This window comes from Rutilus rutilus (assembly GCF_951802725.1).
Source record: "Rutilus rutilus genome assembly, chromosome: 13".
In the NCBI taxonomy this organism is placed as follows: Eukaryota; Metazoa; Chordata; class Actinopteri; order Cypriniformes; family Leuciscidae; genus Rutilus; species Rutilus rutilus.
The window spans coordinates 34,507,654-34,530,305 of record NC_140218.1 but is presented as its reverse complement, the minus strand read 5'-3'; the positions used below and the strand labels follow the sequence as shown (position 1 = coordinate 34,530,305).

At 40.5% G+C, this 22,652-nt stretch overlaps 3 protein-coding genes across 5 annotated transcripts in view; 1 reads left to right on the top strand and 2 right to left on the bottom strand.

The window, feature by feature from the left end:
- Positions 1–259: 259 nt before the first annotated feature.
- rab5if (RAB5 interacting factor) lies at positions 260–6,219 on the bottom strand. Its single transcript, XM_084427500.1, has 4 exons — positions 5,960–6,219; positions 4,113–4,216; positions 3,887–4,016; positions 260–913 (listed from the first exon to the last, which is right to left on the bottom strand). Exons 1-4 carry the CDS (start codon positions 6,065–6,067, stop codon positions 872–874), a joined length of 384 nt encoding a protein of 127 aa, XP_084283626.1. The 5' UTR covers positions 6,068–6,219; the 3' UTR covers positions 260–871.
- A 3,308-nt stretch (positions 6,220–9,527) lies between these two features.
- On the top strand, positions 9,528–19,409 carry zhx3b (zinc fingers and homeoboxes 3b). 2 transcript variants are annotated; one of them, XM_084427225.1, is made up of 3 exons: positions 9,528–9,579; positions 15,836–19,238; positions 19,382–19,409. In XM_084427225.1, the coding sequence occupies exons 2-3, from the start codon at positions 15,995–15,997 to the stop codon at positions 19,390–19,392; spliced, it is 3,255 nt and encodes a 1,084-aa protein (XP_084283351.1). In that variant the 5' UTR covers positions 9,528–9,579; positions 15,836–15,994; the 3' UTR covers positions 19,393–19,409. The 2 variants fall into 2 exon arrangements, with proteins under 2 accessions (XP_084283351.1, XP_084283350.1); XM_084427224.1 differs by having other exon boundaries at positions 9,558–9,785.
- Positions 19,410–20,095: 686 nt separating this feature from the next.
- The window catches only part of plcg1 (phospholipase C, gamma 1), a 62,439-nt gene continuing 59,882 nt past the window's right edge, over positions 20,096–22,652 (bottom strand). For both annotated transcript variants that reach the window (XM_084427223.1, XM_084427222.1), the window contains exon 33: positions 20,096–22,549. In XM_084427223.1, coding sequence (XP_084283349.1) covers positions 22,510–22,549 — 40 coding nt within the window. In that variant the 3' untranslated portion in view covers positions 20,096–22,509. The remainder of the gene's footprint in view (positions 22,550–22,652) is intronic.

Sequence of the window (22,652 nt, the reverse complement as noted above, 5' to 3'; positions counted from 1 at the left end):
ATTTTAAAACAATTTTAAGTCATCTTGAGCCTCCCTGGTTGAGATGGATTGAGCCACTTCCTTATGTACATGTATCCGAGCAAAACGGCTTCTCGAACAAGAACAAATGTGGGTCTGGGCTTGATTGTGTCCGTGGGGAATTGATTGGATGGTTGTGGATCTCTTTAAATCCAGGACTTCTCTCACAATACAGTCATCAAACAAACAACTTTACTGGATTTGTAAAGATAAAGGATAAAATGTCCATCAGAACGTGATCTGTTGAAAAGTGTGGGGCAGACAATGCCCAGGATTTATTTTATTCTCCAAAACATTTCAGCCAGAAAATAGTCTCTCTACAGCCTCAGGTACATTAATCATAACATTCGCATTTCCATGAATACACTATAAAATACTGAGAAGTATGTTACATCAACGAGACATAAGAAATTCTTTAATACATTATGGATTCAATAAAATGAATTGTACAGAATTTACACACTCCTATTGTATCTGACAGTTCATAACAGAGTAAGACAATCCGTGTTGGAAGCTAATCGTGAAAGAAACCAACAAAAAACGTAAAATTAAGTTAAATCCTGCTCGATACGGCGGCATTCGAGCGAGAAAGAGCAGAGAGGACGAACAGAAATAACAGTTACGAACCCATTAGCCGTGGCAGTGCACTGGACAGTATTAGCTTAAAAAATTCAATGACCCCTGGGTGCGAGAAGGTCTTGTACCCATGATGCACCTCTTCCTCAAGGCTCACACATGCTGCTGGTAACATAGACAGAGGCCTTGGAAAAGTGGCTCGATCCAGCCTTTCCATTTTAAATGAAATAAAATGTCTGTCTTAGTCTCTCCAGGACTATGGGTTTCCTGCAGGTCCTCAGTCGTAGTGCAGCGCCGTGTAGAATATGATCCAAACCACCTGAAGAAACACACACACACACAGTTATCAGACACTGTACAGCATTCAGAGAAGAGCCGAGATGAACAGGAATCACAGCCCTCATTCCATTCATAATCAATTACAACAACAATTAATGGGGTGTTTTATTACTGTATTTGGTGTACTGAATTAATCAAGTGTCGATTAAATAAAATAACGCTTCCTTCATTACAGTAAAATGAATAACATTCCATATGACGAGGAGAATTTACTGGTATGTGCCATGAACATACCGTCACAATGCAAAAAAAGGAAAGAAACTTATGGAAAATTTGACTTATTTTTTTACTTTGATTTTGGAATAAACTCTGACATTCCTTCATGTAAAGTGGGGCAAGCTGTGCAACTTTTTAAGTACGTAAAATACTCAGAATTTGCTTTATTGATTTAACTTAATTTAACCTGCCATGTAAAAATTAGGCTAATATTAATATTTTCTTAAGGCACAACAGGCCACGCACTACACTACCATTCATAAGTTTGCAGTCAGTTAAGGAATTTAAAAAAGATTATTCCGGACACATTAAATTGATCAAAGACTTGTTATAATCAGTGTTTGGAGTAACACATTACAAGTAACGTGAGTTACGTTATCAATTACTTTTTTCCAAGTAACTAGTAACACATTACTTTTAAATTTACAACCAAATATCTGAGTTGCTTTTTCAAATACACTGTTTTCCCGCTGACTGACAGCTCTCCTGCCTCCATACTGTCTGTTTCATTCCTCTTACGGTGTGAAAGAGCCTTTATATTCAGCAAAACATAGAATCTTTTTTTTTTTTTTTTAAACAAGAAGAAAATGAATAGTTGAATAAAGTCGTTATTTTAGTTTTTTTGCGCACAAAAAGTATTCCTGTCGCTTGATAAACTTAAGGTTGAGCCACTATAGTCACTCAGACTATTTTAACGATGTCTTTACTAACTTTCTGGGATGGCAGATCTCGATTACCTAGAAGCCTGTGGAGGAGTGAGCCAGCTCTCAGATCTCATCAGAAATATCTTCATTTGTGTTCCGAAGATGAACGAAAGCCTTACGGGGTTGAACAACATGAGGGCGAGTAATTACTGACAGAAGTTTCATTTTTGGGTGAACTATCCCTTTAATACAAGTTAAGTTTCATAGGCCCTGTTTACACCTGGTGTTAAGAGTGTTTTGGTCGATCTGATCACACAGACGAGGGAGACACATTCCTGTTTACACCTGGTGTTTTAATCGTCTCTTTTGTCCACTTTCATCCACTTCTGTCCTGATTTCTTCGAGCGGAGGGTCTATGGCGGATAAATGTTTGTGCTTTTTCAGATCTTTTGATGGATAAAATAAGCTCATGTAATTTACATATGAACACGACCGGAGACGACGGGAAACACACGGAGAGCATCAGCTTTAGTTTCTGCTCTGACAGACACAAGACCAGCCGAACGCTGTGAGTGTGTGTTAGAGATCAGGAATGGTGAGAGAACATTGTGCTTGATATGTTTTTCATCTTCAAACCAAACTTGAGTCTCCAGCCGACAGTTTAAACCCCGTCTGTCTAGAGCTCTTCTCATAATGTTACGCATTAGTCCAGTAGACGGAGAGAAGACGGTCTTTAGTGTCTGTTTGAACACATTCGACCACATGAGCGTTTACACTACTAACACAATCCGGTCGAAACCTCTGGAAGTGGCTGAAAGTGGACAAGCTCAAAACATTTTACACCCCGTTTACACCTGTGTTTAGAGTCGTCCACTTGTGATCCGATCGACCGAAACACATCTTAAAGGGATACTCCACTTTTTTGGGAAATAGGCTCATTTTACAACTCCCCCAGAGTTAAACAGTTGAGTTTTCGGCCGATCTCCGGGTCTGGCGGTACCACTTTTAGCATAGCTTAGCATAGATCATTGAATCGGACAAGACCATTAGCATCTCTCTCAAAAAAATGACCAAAGAGTTTCGATATTTTTCCTATTTAAAACTTGACTCTTCTGTAGTTACATCGTGTACTAAGACCGACGGAAAATGAAAAGTTGCGATTTTCTAGGCTGATATGGCTAGGAACTATACTCTCATTCCTGCGTAATAATCAAGAAACTTTGCTGCCGTACCATGAGTCCAGCAGGCGTAATGATATGACGCAGCGCCTGAAAATAGGTCTAATAGGTTAGACAAACTTAGTCCCGGTCACGTTGGAAGTTACCGAGCTGGGGACTATTTTCAGGCGCTGCGTCATATCATTACGCCTGCTGCACTCATGGTACGGCAGCAAAGTTTTTTGAGAGAGATGCTAATGGTCTTGTCCGATTCAATGATCTATGCTAAGCTATGCTAAAAGTGGTACCGCCAGACCCGGAGATCGGCTGAATGGATTCGAAAACGGTAAAACTCAACTGTTTCACTCTGGGGGAGGTGTACAATGAGCCTATTTCCAAAAAAAGTGGAGTATCCCTTTAATACCAGCCGTAAACAGAGCCTTAACGGTAAACGGCCGCAGCGTTAGCGGTTTGTGTGTTAGCATTCCTAGTGACGAGTAGATTACTGTCATCTGCTGTGAGCTGGACAGGTATTATCTCTCACGCAGGCGCTGAACGTGCCAGTCGGCTGGAGTTTTTACAGTGTTCGAACAACTTTTCTTGGCTTTCTCTGATGCCGGTTTAGAGTGGATCAGCGTTTAGAGTGATTTCTGAAGGATCTCATGTGACACTGAAGACTGGAGTAATGATGCTGAAAATACAGCTTTGATCACAGGAATACAGTACATTTCACAACAAATTCACATTAGTGTAGCTAATAGTGTAGCTGGTACGCAGCAAAGGACCTACGAACTGTCCAGATATAGTTGTTCTACAGTTTTCCTTCTAAAGTTTATGTTTTGGAGTCCAAAAAGCCTGTTATTGTTGCTGCCCTCAAAAAGCATCAGTCCAAACACAGTATAACAGGTTTAGCAGGAGAAAGCCAAACATATCTACCAGAAACAAAGCAAATGAAGTCATGAAGCCTTCTTTGGTGAGCTCCCACGTCCCCCCGTACTCCTCCTCGTCCACCTGCTGGAAACTGCTGAAGTACACGTACAGGACGCCTGCGTTGATGACACAGAATCTGGAGGACACACACACACACACACACACACCACTAAAGCTCATGCGTGACTGCATGATGTGATCCAGTGTTCAGGTCGAGGGCTTCAGTACTCACATGACGATACCCAGAAACCCTTTCAGTGGAGCCACACCCCATATTACGCCCAATATCACCGCGATGATCTGACGGAACCAGTAGACCACATCTAAAAACTCATCCTGCAATTAAAAGAGAAAAGATAATTAAGGAACAAAAGTAAGAAACGCATGAAAGTTTGTGTTTTTTAATGCCATTCCGATTTCTATGAGAGCAAGGTTTAGTTATTCGAAACTATAAGTAAATGTGATGTTTAAGATTAGTTTCTCAAAGGGCTTAGAAGTATTACAGTCCAGTAAAACATGTTTAATGTGCAGTGATGATCAGAAAGCCCCTCCAGACAGCTTAAATGGACATAAACACACAAAAATATGCCCAAATGCCCGTTTTGTCGAGTATCCTCGTTAGCACAGTCACATGAGTTAGCCTAGTAACAACGAGAGTTAGCCTAGTAACATGAGTTAGCACAGTAACATGAGTTAGCCTAGTAACATGAGTTAGCCTAAATGAGCGTAAAGAGTTGAGAAAATGAGTGTCAGATCCAGGTCATGTGAAAAAAATCACTCACAGCTCTTGACTAAATAACTTTTGTAGCTTTAATAAGAACTAATATAATTTATGCAGTGAAAACTGTGAAGTGTTTGACACCTGAAAATCTTTGTTTACAAGCTAACATGGGTCCCAAAAAAAATGAAAACAATAACTTTTTGTGAATTTTTTAGCAACCTGTCTGACTGGACCAATAGGGGAAGAAATGAGCCAGCCCTGTGATATTGAAGGGCAGGTAAATGTGACATTTATTACAATGGGTTTATGTGAAGAAGTTTACTTAAATTAAAAGTTGTAATATTTTTTTAAAGCCTAATAAATGTTAAAATGTATAGCTTTCAATTATACTGTACTGCTGAATGGCTATAATCAATGGCCTAAAATTGAGGCGAAAAAATAAATTTCATAGAGACATTATTGCAGTATTGGTATCGGTGACGACTTCTATCATAAAAAGATGCCAATAAACAAATATTTAAAATTAGGGCTGTGAAAAGATTAATCGCGATTAATCGCATCCAAAATGAAAGTTTGTGTTTGCATAATATATGTGTGTGTACTGTGTATAATTATTTTGTATATATAAATACACACACATGCATGTATTTATTTAAGAAATATTTGCATGTATATATACTGTATATATTAACATATAATTTATATTATATATAAATATAAATATTTGTATATATAAATAACACATTTTTCTTAAATATATACATGCAAGTGTTTGTATTTATATATACAAAATAATTATACACAGTACACACACATATATAATGTAAACACAAACTTTCATTTTTGATGCGATTAATCGCGATTAATCTTTTCACAGCCCTATTTAAAACATAGGCTACTGTCTTCATGTTGTTTCTACATTCATTTGGAGATTAAATGTGAAATTATATTATAATATACAAAAAAAAGTAAAATGTAAAAATAGAATTAATATTAACAATAAAATATATTTAAAAAAGTTGTATATAATGTGCGACTAATCGCGATTAATTGGTTAACTTTTTTATCGATTTACAGCACTTATATGCTTATGATAATATATAATTATATATATATATATATATATATATATATATGTGTGTGATAATAACTGTGGATCAGCACAGGCCAGCAGCAGTAATCTCCTTTAAACAGCCCAATCCCTACACTAGACACCTAAAGCCCTGAACCCTACTCAGTGAACATCACAGTGCACATACACGCGTCTGCTTCTGCTGGGACACATTATCATTATTATAAGAGACACACACACACACTTGATGGCAGTGTGTGAGACTGTGAGTGTGAACAGATCAGACCTTCTCTTCCCACACTGCTTTACAGCTGATGGCTTTGCTCCACGCGGACTGCTTCACTCCTCCATTGACCACATGAACCTCCTCTTTCCGCTTTGAGCTGCTCGTCATGATGTTTCCTCTGTTTATACGCGACAAAACACGCGATCCGATGTTTAAAAGCCTTGAACCCGAGTGTACAATCTTCTGCAAGCGTTCAGATCTGCTGCTTTTCGCCCCACATTGACACGGCGCTGGGAACTGACTCTGCGCATGCGCACCGAAGTCATGACCTTGCCACGCCATCCAATGAGCGAATGCGACGTCTCAAGGTTCAGCCAATCAGAGCGCAGAACTGGCATGCGTGCAGCCACTGTGTGCGCCCTCTACAGGTCAGAGATCGTTACTGCAGTTTCAGAGTTCATTCATTTCTGCATAAATTGTATTTATTTCATTACAAAGTAAAATAGCATCTACAACTAGAGGCAAAAATAATGTATATAAAACGATAGCAGATAACTTCTACAGACTCTTAGAGATTACAGGAACTGTGACGCGAGTGAATAAGTTAATCAATTGATCAAAATATATTTTTGTTTTGGAGATTTTATTGTATTCTAGGCTAAAGATCCCAGTGTTGGACGAAATAGCAATGGGGATTGTGTGAATTTTGTACGCATTGTATCTTTATTTATTAAGAATATAGTGTAAGCGGCAAAAGCATGCTTAATAAAATTATAACGTTTAATGAAAACACTTTATTTCAGTGTCCTCGTTACACGTGTTACATGTAGTTACTATAGTAATAATAACTATAAAGTATGCATAATTGCAACTAACCCTAAACCAAAACCCAATCCTACATGTAGTTCATATAAAATAATTATTTTAAGGTGTCCGTGTTACATTGTAATTATACATTTAAAGTGTATAACAAAATTGTGTCATTAAAATTTGTATTATGTAAAGCGTAAGAAGCAACAAGATGGCAGTGATATATTGTGAATGATAAGATCGCTGGATAAATGACGCAGCGATATCTACTGTACCCACGAGAGCTTGTCCTGTCCTCTCCGCGCCGGCAGGGGGCGCCCGCTCCTGAGAACACTGTTTACTGTGGCTGCTCAAGTTTGTGCGTTAACTTAATAATTAAAATAAATACTTTTAAGGCTAATTAATTAATTAAATAAACAAATAAATAAATAGGCTGCATGTCATTACATACCAGTGAGATCTGGAAGTACTCCCGCATTACTCCAATCTATAAATGAGGTGATATTCTTGGTCCACAAAATTATACACCTATATCAATAATTTGTATTATTGCTGAAGTATTTGGGTGTCACAAAATATCGCAATACAAAAAACGCAACTGTGTGTATCGTGGATAGTGACAATATGTATTGTGTATTATGTACCCGAAATAAAAATTACTGTGTGAGAAAAAGTTTTAGTGTCAGTACTACATTAAACTGCTATAATGTTGAATATAATGTATAATATGGGGGGGATATTTGTGTAAAAAGTGGCCTATACATTATTTTAAATATATCTAGCCAGTGACAAGCATATTCGTCTAGAATAATTCTGTATTTTCATCTTCAGAATCATGAATATTGTTATTCTGGCATCTCTATTGTCCTGAGCTTTGGGTTTCAGCACCAAGTCCAAGACTATTCATTCACACACACATGAAAAAACTACTTTAGCTTTTTAATCAACAGTTCATTTTTTGTTAACCTTTTATCATATGTCATGGAGTATCGCAATAATATTGTATCGTGAGTTCAGTTTCATGATATATCGAATCGATATGGTATCGTTACACCCCTAATAATCAGTTATCAAAGTATTTAGAAAATAATAATATGTTATCCCCTCTTCAATCTGTCCTAAGGCCTAATTATTCAACAACTAGTGCTCTTCTAAAATTGACTAACAGTGTATTTTATTTCCAGGCGCTATTTTCATTGATCTTAAGAAGGCTTTTGATCTAGTTGATCATTACTTATTATTAGATAAGCTTTATGCAGTTGGTTTGTCTCAGAATACTTTATTGTGGTTTAACTCTGATCTACATAACAGAAAACAACGAGTTGTTCTTCAAGAGAAACAATCTGATTTACTTACCCCAGAAAGAGGGGTACCACAAGGCTCAGCGTTGGGTCCTCTTCTCTTTTCTATCTTCATTAATGATCTTCCTTTAGTGTTTTCACACTCTTCTTCTCGTCTTTATGCAGACGATACTGGCATTTATACTTCAAAACCTCACTTAACTCAAAATATTCTCTAATCAGATGTTAATGCTCTGCAAATCATGTGTGTTTGGACTCGTTTGTTTCGTCATCGTCTGCCTCGATCATTCATTTGTTGTTATGGACACTTATGCTCATTAATCACCATCATTTCATGTTCAGTTCTGTTTCAGTTCAGTGGTGTCGTCTACAGTTTACAGTAAACTGTGCAGATTTGTAATGGGATGTTCATTTGACACACCATTGTATGATTTACTCACATATTCTCCACTCAATATCAGAAGGCATCTTCACTGGCTGCAATTTATCCTCAAATGTGTACATTTAACTGCCCTAATTATTTGCGACAGTATCCGATGTCATATTCATCATATCACAAACATTCTTCACATTATGTTTTATGCGGATTGGGATAATCTGCCTTTTAATGTACGATCTTTGACTTCAAAAATGGTTTGTTTTGAAACTGGCTTTGCTAGTTTTAGATGATATGTTTATATTCATATGTTTATTTTGTAGTGATGTGTTTGTTGTTTTGTCTTGTGTTATGTCATCAAACTTCAGTGTATTATGACCCCACTGAAAACGAGATCCCAAGGGGTTTATCCTAAAGAATAAAACTTGTAACAAATAAATAAACAAGCAAACAAACGAATGTCAAATTCTCTAGCCTACATGTGTGTGTTTCATTGTGCTTTCTAAAGACTAGTCAGAAACCTTTCTAAAGATGATGAATAGGCTATTAATCAGGATTATTTGATTCTTTGACAGCCCTTGTTTTGGTTTAAATGTATATTTATAGTAAAAAGCACTGCATACATTTGAATTGCAAATATTTTCCTTCAGGTCAAGTATAGACAGTACTCTGGGTAGGAAAATGATAGCTGTCAAGTAAATATGTTTATACTTTTATAAAGTACGTCGGATAAAAGCGTCTGCAAAATGAGCAAATGTAAATATCGCTGACATAATATTTACTTTGCTTAATATAAACCCAATAATCAAGACAACAACACAGTCTTTTTTAAAAGCATGCATAATGTTGTTATGTACAGTCTTTATACATGAATCAATAGGTTTCTGTGCATAAGCCTATGTTTCTACAGCATTCATATTACCTCACTTGACCTTTAGCAAAGCCTTAACCACAGGAACAAATGACACCCGCTTAATTGCTGTTAGCTCACTGTAATTTAAACTTCCCTCAAACTTTTTCACTCGCGTGTTTCCGTTCGCAGAAATAACTTTTCCCTCATGCCAGTGAGTGATGCACTTCGTATGAATCTTAATTACTCATCATTATGAGTTTATATTCATGAGCTGATCATCAGGGCTTCGGATGCCAGTGACGCATCCAGTCACATGACACTGCTGCTGGTGACGTACGGCGTGAGTTTCTTTCCCCGTCTGTGTTTAACACACACTCACTCACTCACACACACACACACACACACTCGACTGGACATAAACAAGAGTGAAGGGCCTTTGTGTTACACTCATCAGCACTGTGTCTATCCTCCAGCACGAGCTGACTTGAGCGGTGTGTGTATTGTGTGTGTGTGGCAGCTGACGGGATTTGGCTCGTGCGCGCGCGGGTGAGTTTGTGTTTGACTTTTATTGTTACACATCGATGTCACAATCTATCAGCTATACTGCACTGATACATTTAAACTCACTGACTGCTGCTCAGTGAGTGTGTGTGTGTGTGAGAGAGTGAGTGAGTGAGTGTGTGTGTGTGTAATGGCGACAGGAAGAAGGGGTGGCGATGTAGTTTGTGGTTATGGTTTTTAATGTGATCATATTTCATAATATTAGTATTGATATAAACTGAAGTTGATCCGGATAACGGCACACGTGTGTGTGATCAGACATGCACAGTGTAGGCTCTAGTGCAGAGATCACGTTCATCTAATCTGCTTTCAATAGTTTCACCTTAAAGTTGAATTTATCAAGTTGGTTAGTTAATTATTCCTTTAAACATATTTTCCACTAATCACTCATTTTGATGAACTCTTATGTGAGCAGAACTCTAAATATATGGCTGACAGTGGACACATTTTAGTGGAGATTGAGCGATAAACAGAGAAAGTTTGCCCATGTGTCATATTTAATGGATGGTGCACAGCATCAAATGTAGTTTGGGAAAAATGCTAAATTAATGTTATTATAAAATTTGACAAGTGTTTACTTAAATTTGCCTTTTTATATACATCTTATTTATCATTAAATTGTGTTATTCATACATTTTTCCACGCTGCACCATAGCATCAGGATCTGGTCTTCTCTTATTTCCAGTCAGTAAAGTTTAGTTTAGTAGTAAAGACTGTGAAATGGATAAACCTCTTGTTACGTCTGAGGTGAACGTGCAGGCTGAGGCGTTTGATGGATGAAAACAGTAGATCTGAAGGATTTAGCAGCTTCACGGACCTCTCCTCCTCAGCTAAAGGTCACGATCCATGTCAAAATGCTCTTTACATCTCAAAATGACTGACATAAGACTAAAGAGTATTCAGAGTAGTGCTGTCAAAACGATTAATCGCATCTAACTTAAAAGATTGTTTATATAATGTGTGTATATATATATATATATATATATATATATATATATATATATAACTTCAGATGCAAAAGCCTCTAAGTGCCATCTGAAATTTTCTTCTAGAATGATCATTTTCTTCAAGTTTGTATATTTAAGTTCAGTAATTTCACTTAAATGGTAATTAATAGGTAATTTTCATTGCCAGTAATGTGAAATAAGTGAACATAAACATACAAGCTTGATAAAAATGATCATTCTAAAAGGAAATTTCAGATGGCACTTCATATATGTATATGTGTATATGTGTGTGTGTGTGTGTGTGTGTGCGCACGTGCGTGTGTGTATACTGTATACATATATATACAAACACAAACACACACACATACATATGAATGTATTCATTCTTAACATACAAATCTGCTTTCAAGGTAACAGCTCTAAACTAGTGCTGTCAAATCGATTAATTACAATCTAACTTTAAAGTTTCTATGTGTGTATATACATACACACACACACACACAATAAACAAACAAACACACACACACACACATGCACTTTTGAAAGCACTTTTTCACTGTTGAAAGCAGATTTTAGGAATGACAGTCATCTGAAAATATTTGTTGTGCTGAATCTTTCGGTGTAATAGGTTTTGTTTTTATTAACAGTATTATCATTTTTCTAGTAGTGTAGGAAGTAGTAAAACCCCTAAATCGTCCGTGAACACTTGGACCAGTTCAGTGTCTGTGTGAAACCCGGGGTTTAAGGTTCTGTCTTCCTTGTTTTACTCTCCTCTCCTTCTTCCCAGCTTCCAGGTGGGATTATTGCAATTCTGTCCCCTAACAAAGCAGGGAAGCGCTCCCTTGGCTCGGCCGCGAGCGTGAAGCGTCTGAGTCAGGACGAGGCTCGGGTCCGGTCAGCAGGAGCTGGCATTGAGACTGTGGTGATGTCAGCCATTTTAGGTTGGACAGCAGAGCGTGTGTTGTGCCGCCATGTTTCTCCCCTCGCTCGTCCATTTTTAACCGAGCCTTAACACCTTAGGTGCTGGCCACGTCGAATCTGTGCCACTCTGCCTTCAGAAAGCACTTCAGCGACTTATTAGAAAGACGCTGGTGTAGTTGCTTTTGTACTACAACCAAACTGAGCAAAACATACCAAAAAAACCCATACTATGCCACTTTAGGTGTATTTGACGAAGAGGTCTTGTTTTCAAAGCATATTGTCAGTTGAAACCCCCCCCCCCCAAACTGCGACTAAGAAACACGTTTTCATCTGAGTGTCAACATGCATTGATGTGCCATTCAGAACGAGGGAACGTCGTGCTGTTGACAATGAGTGAGAACAACCACACCTATCTGACACAGCCTGAAATAAGATCAGGGCCTGCAGCCGGAAAAACAAGCCAGCGAGAGCCAGGGACCGAACGCTGTCCGTGGGCTGACCACGGTGTGTAGCAGTGCGTTAACTCAGTGTGTGTTTGTGTGTGTGTGAAACTGAGGTGTGTGTGTGTGGGGGGGGGGGGGGGGGTTGCTATGGGGATAGTAACACACCAGTGGTGCTGACGACCCGTCTCCCTGCAGACTGGGCTGAACTTGTTGAAGGAGAGAGAGAGAGAGAGAGAGGGAATGGGGGAGGGGAGGCGAGCAGGCAAACTGACGGTGGGGTACATGTGTTTTCGCCAAAGCAAACGTACCAGATAGTGAATAGACTGTGACCCCAACTACGCACAGCCGATGTGTAACGCTTCCTCTAAAACATCCGCACGGCTGAGAATCCCTCAGTTTAGGCGCTATTGTGTCACACAGGTCATGTGATATTGTTTATTTACGTGTCCTCCAGGCAGAGAGACAAAGATATTCTGTCAGGAGGACGATGGTTGTCTAAATGCAAAGGCATCAAACATTTAATATAGTATTTATTCATACCTTTTAGTGTCAACAGATTGTTTGCTCAAGGGTAAAGGAGATCAACACTCTTGCAGACAGTTATGCATGACATTAAGTATTGCCTAACAGGTCCATGAGCTTTTGCCGTTAGATCTAGGGCTGGCTGGATAAACCGCTAAGACTAGTCTTACAAGATAAGACATAAAAAAATGTTATGATAACTTTTTAAAAACGTAGATAGACCAAAAAGTAAGACAGGTTGCCTCTTGATTTACTGTTATACTAGATCTTGAACATAATGGCTGTGTTTATGAGACTGTTTTTCTCAGTCAGACCCTTAAACTAATGCTACAGCATTTTATTAGCATATTAGATCAATGTGGGGGTTTTTTCAGTAACAAATTCATAAACTTTTAAATTTGTCCACTCAACATTGAACATTTTCTTGCATTGTCGGGTTGAAGTGCAAGCTTATTTGTGGGGCAAAAACACTGACGGAAGATCCATTCGGATGTAGACGTGGGTTGCATGTTATAGTGCTTGTTCATGAATCCGCAGCTCATTCGAGAGGCGCTCGACTCCCAGGTTGACCACTCGCTAAATAGCTCGTGGTGGAACATTCCAGAGTGTTTGCAGTGAGCCAGAGAGGAGGAGGAGGAGGAGGAGGAGGAGGAGATGGGGGTAACGGCTCTGTGATTGTTGGATGAGGGTGTGTGTGATGGGGGTAGGGATGGGGAATTGGTATCAAGGCAAAAAAAATTCCTTACTGAAACACCTCACTGCTTCCTGCGACAATGGCCCCTCCCCAACTTCCCAACACATGTGTGTACACACACACACACACATGCTCGCACCTCGGCCCAAACTTCCTCGCCCTGCCCCCACACGTCTTCTCGTCCTCAGGGTCTGACCCACATGATGGATGTCAGGCCCGCCCACCGCACAACCCCTTTGTGTTGGTTATCTGACCCAGCAGCGTTGGCAGGGCCGTGCCCCTCATGCAACACTGCAAGCCACAATTAAGGGCATTTCCATCTGGGAAAAACAGGAGGTGCGTGGCAATGTGTTGAACCCCCGCTTACCCTCCGACAAACGAAGTACGTGATTTAGCCTCACAACTGTTTGAGGCGATCACCTGAGCCGTGAATGCCGTATGACTGATCTCTCTGAAGCTGCAGGGAAAAGTATATCATGGCGAGGGCAGTTGGCTGAGGCCACCACAAGATAGTTGCTTGTGAAGTCTTGGTACTATGTCATTAACAACATCAGACAGAGGAAAAAAAAATTTGAGTAAAAAAAGAGCCTTCCAAGTTGGGCCCTGGAAAAACATCTTCTAAATTAAAACAAAATCATAGTGATTTTTATATGTTGCTTGTTTTAAGTTTTATATAGTCAGAATACATGATTGCTGTTGAATGGCCATCAATGGAGATTGATATGTTTTGGGTCCAGATAGTGTAGTTACTGCATCTGCCAGCAGGGGCAAACTAGACCATGTTGACAGACTAAACCAGAGGCATTCAGTAAAGTTTCAAAGAGGTCCGGTCTCTGTTTCCTTCCCAGCGGAAGTGCGGACAATACTTTTTCGATATGGTTATACGTTTTCATCTGGGCAGCAGTGGTACTTTGTGTAAAAAAATATTAAAACAAAATGGTCAAAATAGTTTATATATGTGTTCTATGTATGTAGTGTCTGAATTTTTCAGAAACCATGTCAGCATTGTCAGTTGAGCCCAACTGGATATGAAAGGTGTTTTATCAGGCTATTATTATTTTTACATTTAGATAGCTATGAATGGCAGAAGGCCATGTAACAGAAAGATACTGAATGAGGGTTCTGGGTTTTCCTCTTGAACCATTGAAGACTGGACCATTTTTATATTTTGCTTAGAACAATTATCTACTAAAAACAAACAAAAGAATTTACATAATCAACCCCCCCACCCCTCCTTAATGAGCAGAAAACAAAGTTAACTAGTAATTGCAAAGTTTAAGTTGGACGATCCTTGCCATACAAATAATTTCCCCAATTATGACATTGTTTATTATGAAATGCTCTTAACAATGCTGATTAATGATGCTAAATGTAGATGAACAAATGTCTTGTCACAAACCTGGTTTAGTTTTACGGCTGGAGTCATGTGTGTATGACAGATAAAAAATACTTGTTTGCACTGCGTTCTCGTTTTCATCAGCGTTTTAGCAAAAGTATGTATTTTGCTGTTCACTGTTTTGCTACTGTTGTTAAAATAACTGCATCATCTTCTGCTCTTAATGTGGCGCTTCAGCGGGAGAGAGAAGCAAACCCACACGGAGCGGAAAGGGCTCGAACGAAGCACGTTTGGCTTTAGACGTAGCGGCAAAAGATCATTACCACAAACGACCCTGAGCGCTTGTGGTGTGAACCGCTCTGTTGTTTTGATGTGCTGCTCACTTTAAAATGTAGAAACAGTAAAATGCTGCTTCCGTTGTCATTATGTCTCGTGGTTTTGGTTGGATCCGAGCCAGGGTCCGGAACTGGACCACTGTTTGAGGATTCCTGGACTAAACCTTTTCATGTGGTAGATTTGGCTTTCAGCTGGGTTATCACTCACAGATAGCTCTACAGTATTCTTTAATTGGAAACATGTTCTCATTAATATTGTTGTGCACCTCTCTTATTATGATGTGTGTGTGTGTCCCCCCCAAAACCCATTTCCTTTTGAGGGTTAACTTGCAGCTAAGAAACTGTGCTGCCCTGTTTGCTTGCTGCAGTGAAAGATTAGTGAATTTGAGAGAAGTGGCCTATATTTCTAGCAGTTGCTAACAAGCCATTAGAAGAAGAAATGAACTGCAGTGGCTTTTTTTTTTACTGAGTTTCTTTTTCTCTTGGTGAATACACTGTTAAACTTAATTGTTTGGATGTGCATTCATATTGAAATTAATGTTTTTCTGACATTTTTGGTATGATCCGAGGTTTGATTGATAGTATGCCCTTCACTTAGACTACAAAAGTGAGAAACTTTTCAGAGTGGGGATGGGGGTGTGAGAAGTCTCCGTAAACAGAACGAGAGGCTGTAAAAGGTTCTTTGAAAGAGACTGACACAAAAGCAGCTCTTCTCTATCAGTGAGAAAGACATTTAAAGATTGGTCAATCTGCAGTTTTTATTTAAGTATAATAACTAAATTGATCTTGAAATCTGTGGTTGTTAAATGCTATTGTTGTTGTTTTTTGTCTTTACAGATTGATGTTCTGATGCCTGATACACATTGCCTATAAGGACACAGAATACTTATAATGGACTGATGATCATGTCCATCACCAAGTTATCAGTGGATGTTCTGTAAGAGCGGATAACCATAAGGAATCAGGAATCTCACTGGAGACTAATTAGACAGAACCATGGCTAGCAAGAGGAAGTCCACCGTTCCATGCATGATCCCGATAAAAACCATGCATCTGCAGGATGACTTTCAACGGGACAGACTGTCCCCTCCGACCAAGGACATTGGCTTTTCCTTCAGAGAGGAAGCAAGTGCAAAAGGCAGTGAAAGTTTGGGCGAGTCCTCCGGGCAAGAAGCAGGTGATATCCATAAAGATGGCGGCATTTACACTTGTATGCCATGTAACTTTGAGACCCAGGACCTAAATCTTTTCCTTGATCATGTCTACAGCGGGCACCCAGATTTCCGCATTGACCCCCGTTTTCTTTGTGTGGATTGCGGGATAAGTGCTGCAAAATTTGAGGGCTTAGCTCTGCACAATGCCCGTGTCCATCCCAGTACGATAACCACCACACTTCAGCTCAAAAAGAAGGACAGCAGGATTATTGTAGAGCAGAGTCTTTGCATGGAACCATATGAAAGCACTAGCTCTAAAGAGACTGAGATATCCATCACCAAGACACCAATCATGAAAATGCTGAAGGGTAAATCAGAACTCAAAAGGATTGTTGTTTCTCACCCTGCCTCTGATGACCCTCCGCCCTCTATTACTAAAGCGGTGGGCAAAAATGACTCTCCTGCAGTTACAGTCACCCATGTGCCCACTATTGTTCACAGTGGAACAGCCAGCAAAGTTTCTCTGCCGTCAGCCATACAGATTGTTAATGGCTCTGGGGCTTTACCCATGCTGAAGACGGCTGTTACACAAGTTGTGTCTGTTGTGCAGAACACAAGTCTCATCCAACCCTCTGCTTCAGTCTCCTCATCCCACTCCTCTTCATCAAGTACTAAGAATCTTCCAAAAGTGATGATCCCTCTCAGCAGCATTCCTACCTATAATGCATCCATGGACAATAGCAGTTTCTTAAAGACATCCTTTAGCAAGTTCCCTTATCCAACCAAGGCGGAGCTTTGCTACCTTACTGTAGTCACCAGGTATCCTGAGGAGCAGATCAAGATCTGGTTCACAGCACAGAGGCTAAAACAAGGAATCAGCTGGTCTCCTGAGGAAATAGAAGATGCACGCAGAAAAATGTTCAATACAATCATACAGGCAGCGCCTTCCAATGGCCAGCAGCAACGTCAGACCCACCACACTGCTACTCAGCCAACTATCACAGTTCTGGGCACAACTTCCATCCCTCACATCTTACAAGGTAGCCTGGTTGGGCAAGGAGGGGTGATTGTCACCCAACCGATGATGGCTAATGGCATTCAGGTCAGCAGAGCCCCTGTTGCACTAGCGGTCACACCCAAACATCAGGCTGCTGCGAAGCCTATGATGCAGGCTCGGCCCGCTGCAGCCCTGGTGGCTGATAAAGGAATCAGCATGGTTTTAGGCACTGTTGGTAGCAGTAGTAGTGGAAATTGCAGTAGTAGCAGCAGTGCTAGTACTAGCAGCAGCTCAAGCAGTATTAGTAGTACCAGCAGCTTATGTAGCCAGGCTAGTGTAATCAGCATTGGTGGCAGTAGCACCGCAAAGTCTAATAGCAACAGCAACGTTATGGTCAATACAGCAGGTACTAATGGCAATTGCGTTCAAAGCAATAGTAATGTTGTGAAAAGTGAGGGTAAAGGCAATTCTGAGGCTAAAAGCAACATTAACAGCAAGAGCAATAATTCATCTGCCAGTACCACTCCAACCACTACCTTGGGATCTACAACTACAACAGATAGCACAATACCAAGTAAATCAGACTCCCCGTGTCCTATCTCTATGAACTCTCGTATGTTCTCCTCCTCTAACTTCCTGGATCCCAGCTTTAACAAAACCAAAAAGTCCCAGGGACAGCTGGCAGCCTTAAAGGAGAGCTTCCTTGTTAGCCAATTTCCTAATCAAGAGGAAGTAGACAGACTTATAAGCCTAACTGGTCTGTCTGTGCGTGAAGTACGGAAATGGTTCAGTGACCGCCGCTATCACTTCAGGAATCTGAAGGGTTCAAGGTCAAGTGGCGGTGGTCAAACTGTTACAGCTAGTGGAGGCATTTCCCAACTCGATACACTCGCTGCTGTAGACCTGTCAGAAAACGGTACACTCCCAGAGAGGCCCAAAACTCCCCAGCAGTCCCCTCTCAGCCCCTCACAGACTCCATCACCACCAACTCCCTCACGGCGTCCTCCACGACCCCCGTCGCCAGATTTCACCGCTATACGGTACAAAGAGCGAGAGCCTCACCAGGTTCGTGCTTTGGAAGCCAGCTTTGCACAGGACCCAGATCCATCTAGTGAAGAAGTTGACCGGTTAAGAGCAGAAACGAAGATGACTCGCCGTGAGATCCATGGTTGGTTTGCTGAGCGGCGAAGGAGAGTAGCAGCGGAGAAGAAGAAAGAGGAAGCTGAGAAGGCGGAAAGGGAGGATGACGATGCTGTGGGAGAGGAAGAGGTGGACGGAATACAAAAGGAAAAAACTAGCAACGAGGAGATGCATGAAGCTGAAGATTCCTCCGTAGAAACACAAGATGTCAAAGAGGAGAAACAGAGGGATGAGACTGGCTCTGAGCCAAAAGTTAACCCTATCAAGATCAATCTCAAAATGCTGAAAGTTACTGAATCTAATGGAAAAGGTGAGCCTGAGGGAAGTCAACTGATTGAAGCTAACAAGATGCCACAGTCTAGCTCTCAGACAACCGTTTCTCAGGCTTCCCCATACCGAGGGAAGAAAACACCCGAACAGCTCCACCTGCTGAAGCAAGTCTTTGCACGCACCCACTGGCCCAGTAGTCCCCAGTACAATGAACTGATAGCTAAAACGGGCCTACCACGACCAGAGGTGGTACGTTGGTTTGGAGATTGCCGCTATGTTCTGAAGAACGGTCAGCTCAAGTGGCTTGAGAGTTACCAGACCATGGTAGATGAGGAAGACTTTCAGAAAGCTAACATTAGTGTCCTAAAGGAGCACCTAGACACACATGGTAAATTAGATGAGACTAAGTTGGAGGAGATTGCCAAGTCAAGTGGGCTAGGTGAAGAGTCGATCCGGCGGTGGTTTGCGAATAAGACACCACTTTTATTGGAGGAAAGGAAGTCTGAGGACACAGGAAGTGTGATAACTGGGTCACCATCTGCAACCCCAACTGAGGCTGCTGTAACGTCACCCAATCCAGACCATGAAGACGTAAAGGTGGAGGAGTCAGAGAGCAGCCTGATCTCAAAGGATCAAACCACAAAGTCAACTATTGAAATCTCAACAAATGTTACACAAGGTGATTCATTTTCTGCCAACTTAGCCATCAAATTAATTACATTGTAGTTTATTTTTAGGATGGGTGAATTGGAGGAATTGGCCCTCAGATTGTCCTGTATAAAGTCATTCTTGTGTTTAATACTTGTCTGTTGTTTTTTGCAGAGTCTGACTGAAGAGGAGAGTGGATGCATGAATGGATGTAAAGAGATATCAGCCTATGGGATTACAGCACATGTGACCTTTAATTGAAGGCTTTTTTTTTTTTTTTTTTAATGTCAGAAGAAACTTTAACAGGAGCACTGGGAGACACCTCTACAAAACAAAACAAAAACTTTCTTCTATAATGAACTTTTTCTTTTTCACCCAAGAGTTACTAGCTGTCCCACTGTTCAAGACATGGTGTGGATTATTGAAGGTCAGGATACACCCCTTCACCAGCTGCTTTTTCTATTTGGATAGAACAGAGGGGAAAACAGACCTCGGCTTCGTGAAGTGAGACAAAGTGTTTTCCTGGATGGGTATTTCTTTCCTTCTACGTCTTCTGGAGAGGAATTGCCATGTTTATGGAAATGGTGGTGTACGAAGCGTAAACTGCACAGCTCTCACTGAGCCATTTTGTAATTCTTAAAATATGACTGACATAATTGCACCTCAGAGAGGTTAAGTTGTGTGCTGTAGGTGAGCATCAATACCACAGCACTTTCCCCCCCCCCCCTGAAATGTCATTGAAAGTAAAAGAAAACTGTAAAATCATAACAAAACAGATTCACCAGTGTGAACGCTTAGGCTTGTATGATTTTTACAAATATCATTTGCAGAATAAATTTAATAAAAAATGGTCATGGATTTTCAGGCTTGGAAAAAGATAACACCTTTTCATTGTTTAATAAGTACTTTATTCTCAGGCTTGATTATGTTTCATATGAAAAGCAAAATTAAAATGTATATTTCCTCCAATATAGCATAGGCACATTACAGAAAAGGCTTGGTTTGTAAATAAAAACATTGGTAACAAAACACTGACGCAAGAAAGCATAGAAAAAGGCATACATGTCCAACAGGGGGAGCTTTCGTTGATGTATACATGTATACATACACCAAGGCACATGAAAGATGATGCAAGGAATTAGCAGAAACTAATTTACAGACTGGAGAAGGGCTACAGAAGAAAAGGAAAGGGACTTAAAACTCAAAACTAATTGAGGGAATGTTGGCAAATCAGGAGTAAATGCAGGTGAACTTAAGTGATTTCCCTGGTTTGGCCAGGTCTTTTCTTCTTCAAAGCTCAGGAAGTGATTATGGTCCTTCTATAATTTTTCTGAAAATGGCCATACACTAAATCACGGAGACAGACTAGGGGGAAAAAAAAGAGGAATGGCAGAATGTATGTATGTATGCATCCCTCTTCTCCAATCTTCAATGTAATCAACATTTCTGCAAATGCCCAATCAGGGGAACATACAACATTGTTACAGCATAACTTTAGGAGTAAACTTCTGGAGCATCTTTTAGACTTTGATGCACAGAACCAAATAAATACTGTGACAAAAGTGCCATAACTTTACAGCCACAATGCAAAAAAAACAAAACAAAACTTCTAAAAAGGGGGCTGCAAAGCACAAACCTGGATCCCATGGTCAAATGGAGAGCCAGGTAAAGCATCAGTGATGGGGGAAAACAATGCAACACAGCATTACAATGGCTTCTGTAATGATTCTCAGAACTACATGGCATGTGTATGTGTGCCGATCAGTAACAGCTCAACCTCTACTGGCTAAACAAGAGAACTGCATGAAACTGTTATCAGAGCTACAATAAATATGGCCTTGTTTTTTTACTGTACATCAACTGTAAATACTGAGGTTTAGCAGTCTTAGCCTGTTTATTAATTAATGACAAGCTGTGTTAGGGCAATACTATGGCATAAAGCAAAACTAAATGACTGCTTGGCACAAGGTATACATCAAAAGAGGGAATGATCAAAAATGCCCTTACTCTTATCCACAGTAGGGGGGGAAATATCCCAAACATATCCCAAAGATCATTGAGTTCAAACTTATTTTGGTCCCAATTTCTTGTATACACCACCTGCACAGTCTACCTTTGGCTTTCTTTATACAGACACCATGAATAAAAGGTACTAAATCATACATAACATTTCCTCCCTATTTGATCTGATAAGACAACACATAATAAAAAGCCTTCAGGAACAAGACGTTTCAATAGCTAACATGTGGAGGAAGAGTACATGATAAATCACAGAAATGGGTTTAGAGGGATAACATGTTCTGAAATGAGATGGTCCAAGTTCTGCTCTGTAAACTTAAATACACAACATTTCCAAAGCTCCCATAGCCTAAAACCCCCCCACCTGAGCTGTTTGTGAATTAACGTCCAACGGTGCAGACTGGCCAGACAATGAGAGATACTGCTCTCTGCTCACTTGATAATTTTATTTCAAAACAAAATGAAGGCCGTTCTTGAGTTAAATGTTAAAGAATGTCTTCCTGAAGCTCAGACAGGAACGACTTTCAATGAGATCTGGCTTCGGCCCACCTAAAAAAACACAAGAACATGTGCATCCCGCGACTCATCCAACACTTAAGTCCATCAAGAGGGAAGAGAAAGAGCGAGAAACGCAATTAAAAAAAGGCAAAGCCCTCATGTTAGAAACATACTTGTATAGAAAAAAAAAAAAAATACAGTAACATCATGAACGTTTAAAACAGACGTTTAAATAATACAAATCATCGATCTGAAATGAAATAAAAATGTGGAGTGAGAGGCTCTTTGAGAGCAGATCAGCTGCAACGCTTACTGACAGCAAAATGGGGCGCACACACACACACACATTTATATATTTATATATAAGCCAGAGACAGAGTAAGGAAAAGTATTATTACTCCATAAATGTTAACCTGGAATCGGTTTCAAAGTGATGAATGATACAGCCCCCACTGAGTCCTGAACCCCTGGCCCAAACGCTGTGTGTCCCGGAGGCAGAGCACCCCGTCCCCTGCGCCGCAGGTTCAGATCGCAGCGAAGCACATGTTTGTTCATTTCTGTCCGTGAGCGACGGCTCCATTCACCCCGCGAGCCCCTCCGCCACTCGCGCGGCCCCGAGCGGGAGAGGGTCGCAGAGAGAGGGGAGATCTGTCCAAAAACGCTGGCGATGACGATTTCCACAGAAACGGGTTTTTACGGCAGTCCTTGACATCATCAGCTCTGAGGGAACCGTGTCGCTGGCCTTGCGTCTGCACTGTCCATCTGTCACGCGCTCAGACGGTCCGTTACGCGCGGTTGTCGGCGCTGACGCGAGCCCTGCGGAGCCTGCGGGGAAAAAATAAATCATAATTCAACCATTTTACCTGACTTTTGATCATCAGCACTCATAATGGGTCCACATGAACCACCCACTCAGACAGGAAGAGGA

Excerpts from the sequence above, each read along its gene's own strand:
- rab5if (XM_084427500.1), bottom strand. The coding sequence starts at position 6,067 with ATGACGAGCAGCTCAAAGCGGAAAGAGGAGGTTCATGTGGTCAATGGA. Across the intron at positions 4,217-5,959 it reads AAGCAGTGTGGGAAGAGAAG|GATGAGTTTTTAGATGTGGT; the intron begins GTCTGATCTGTT and ends TTTTAATTGCAG. Across the intron at positions 914-3,886 it reads CTTCATTTGCTTTGTTTCTG|GTGGTTTGGATCATATTCTA; the intron begins GTAGATATGTTT and ends GTGTTTCTTCAG.
- zhx3b (XM_084427225.1), top strand. The coding sequence starts at position 15,995 with ATGGCTAGCAAGAGGAAGTCCACCGTTCCATGCATGATCCCGATAAAA.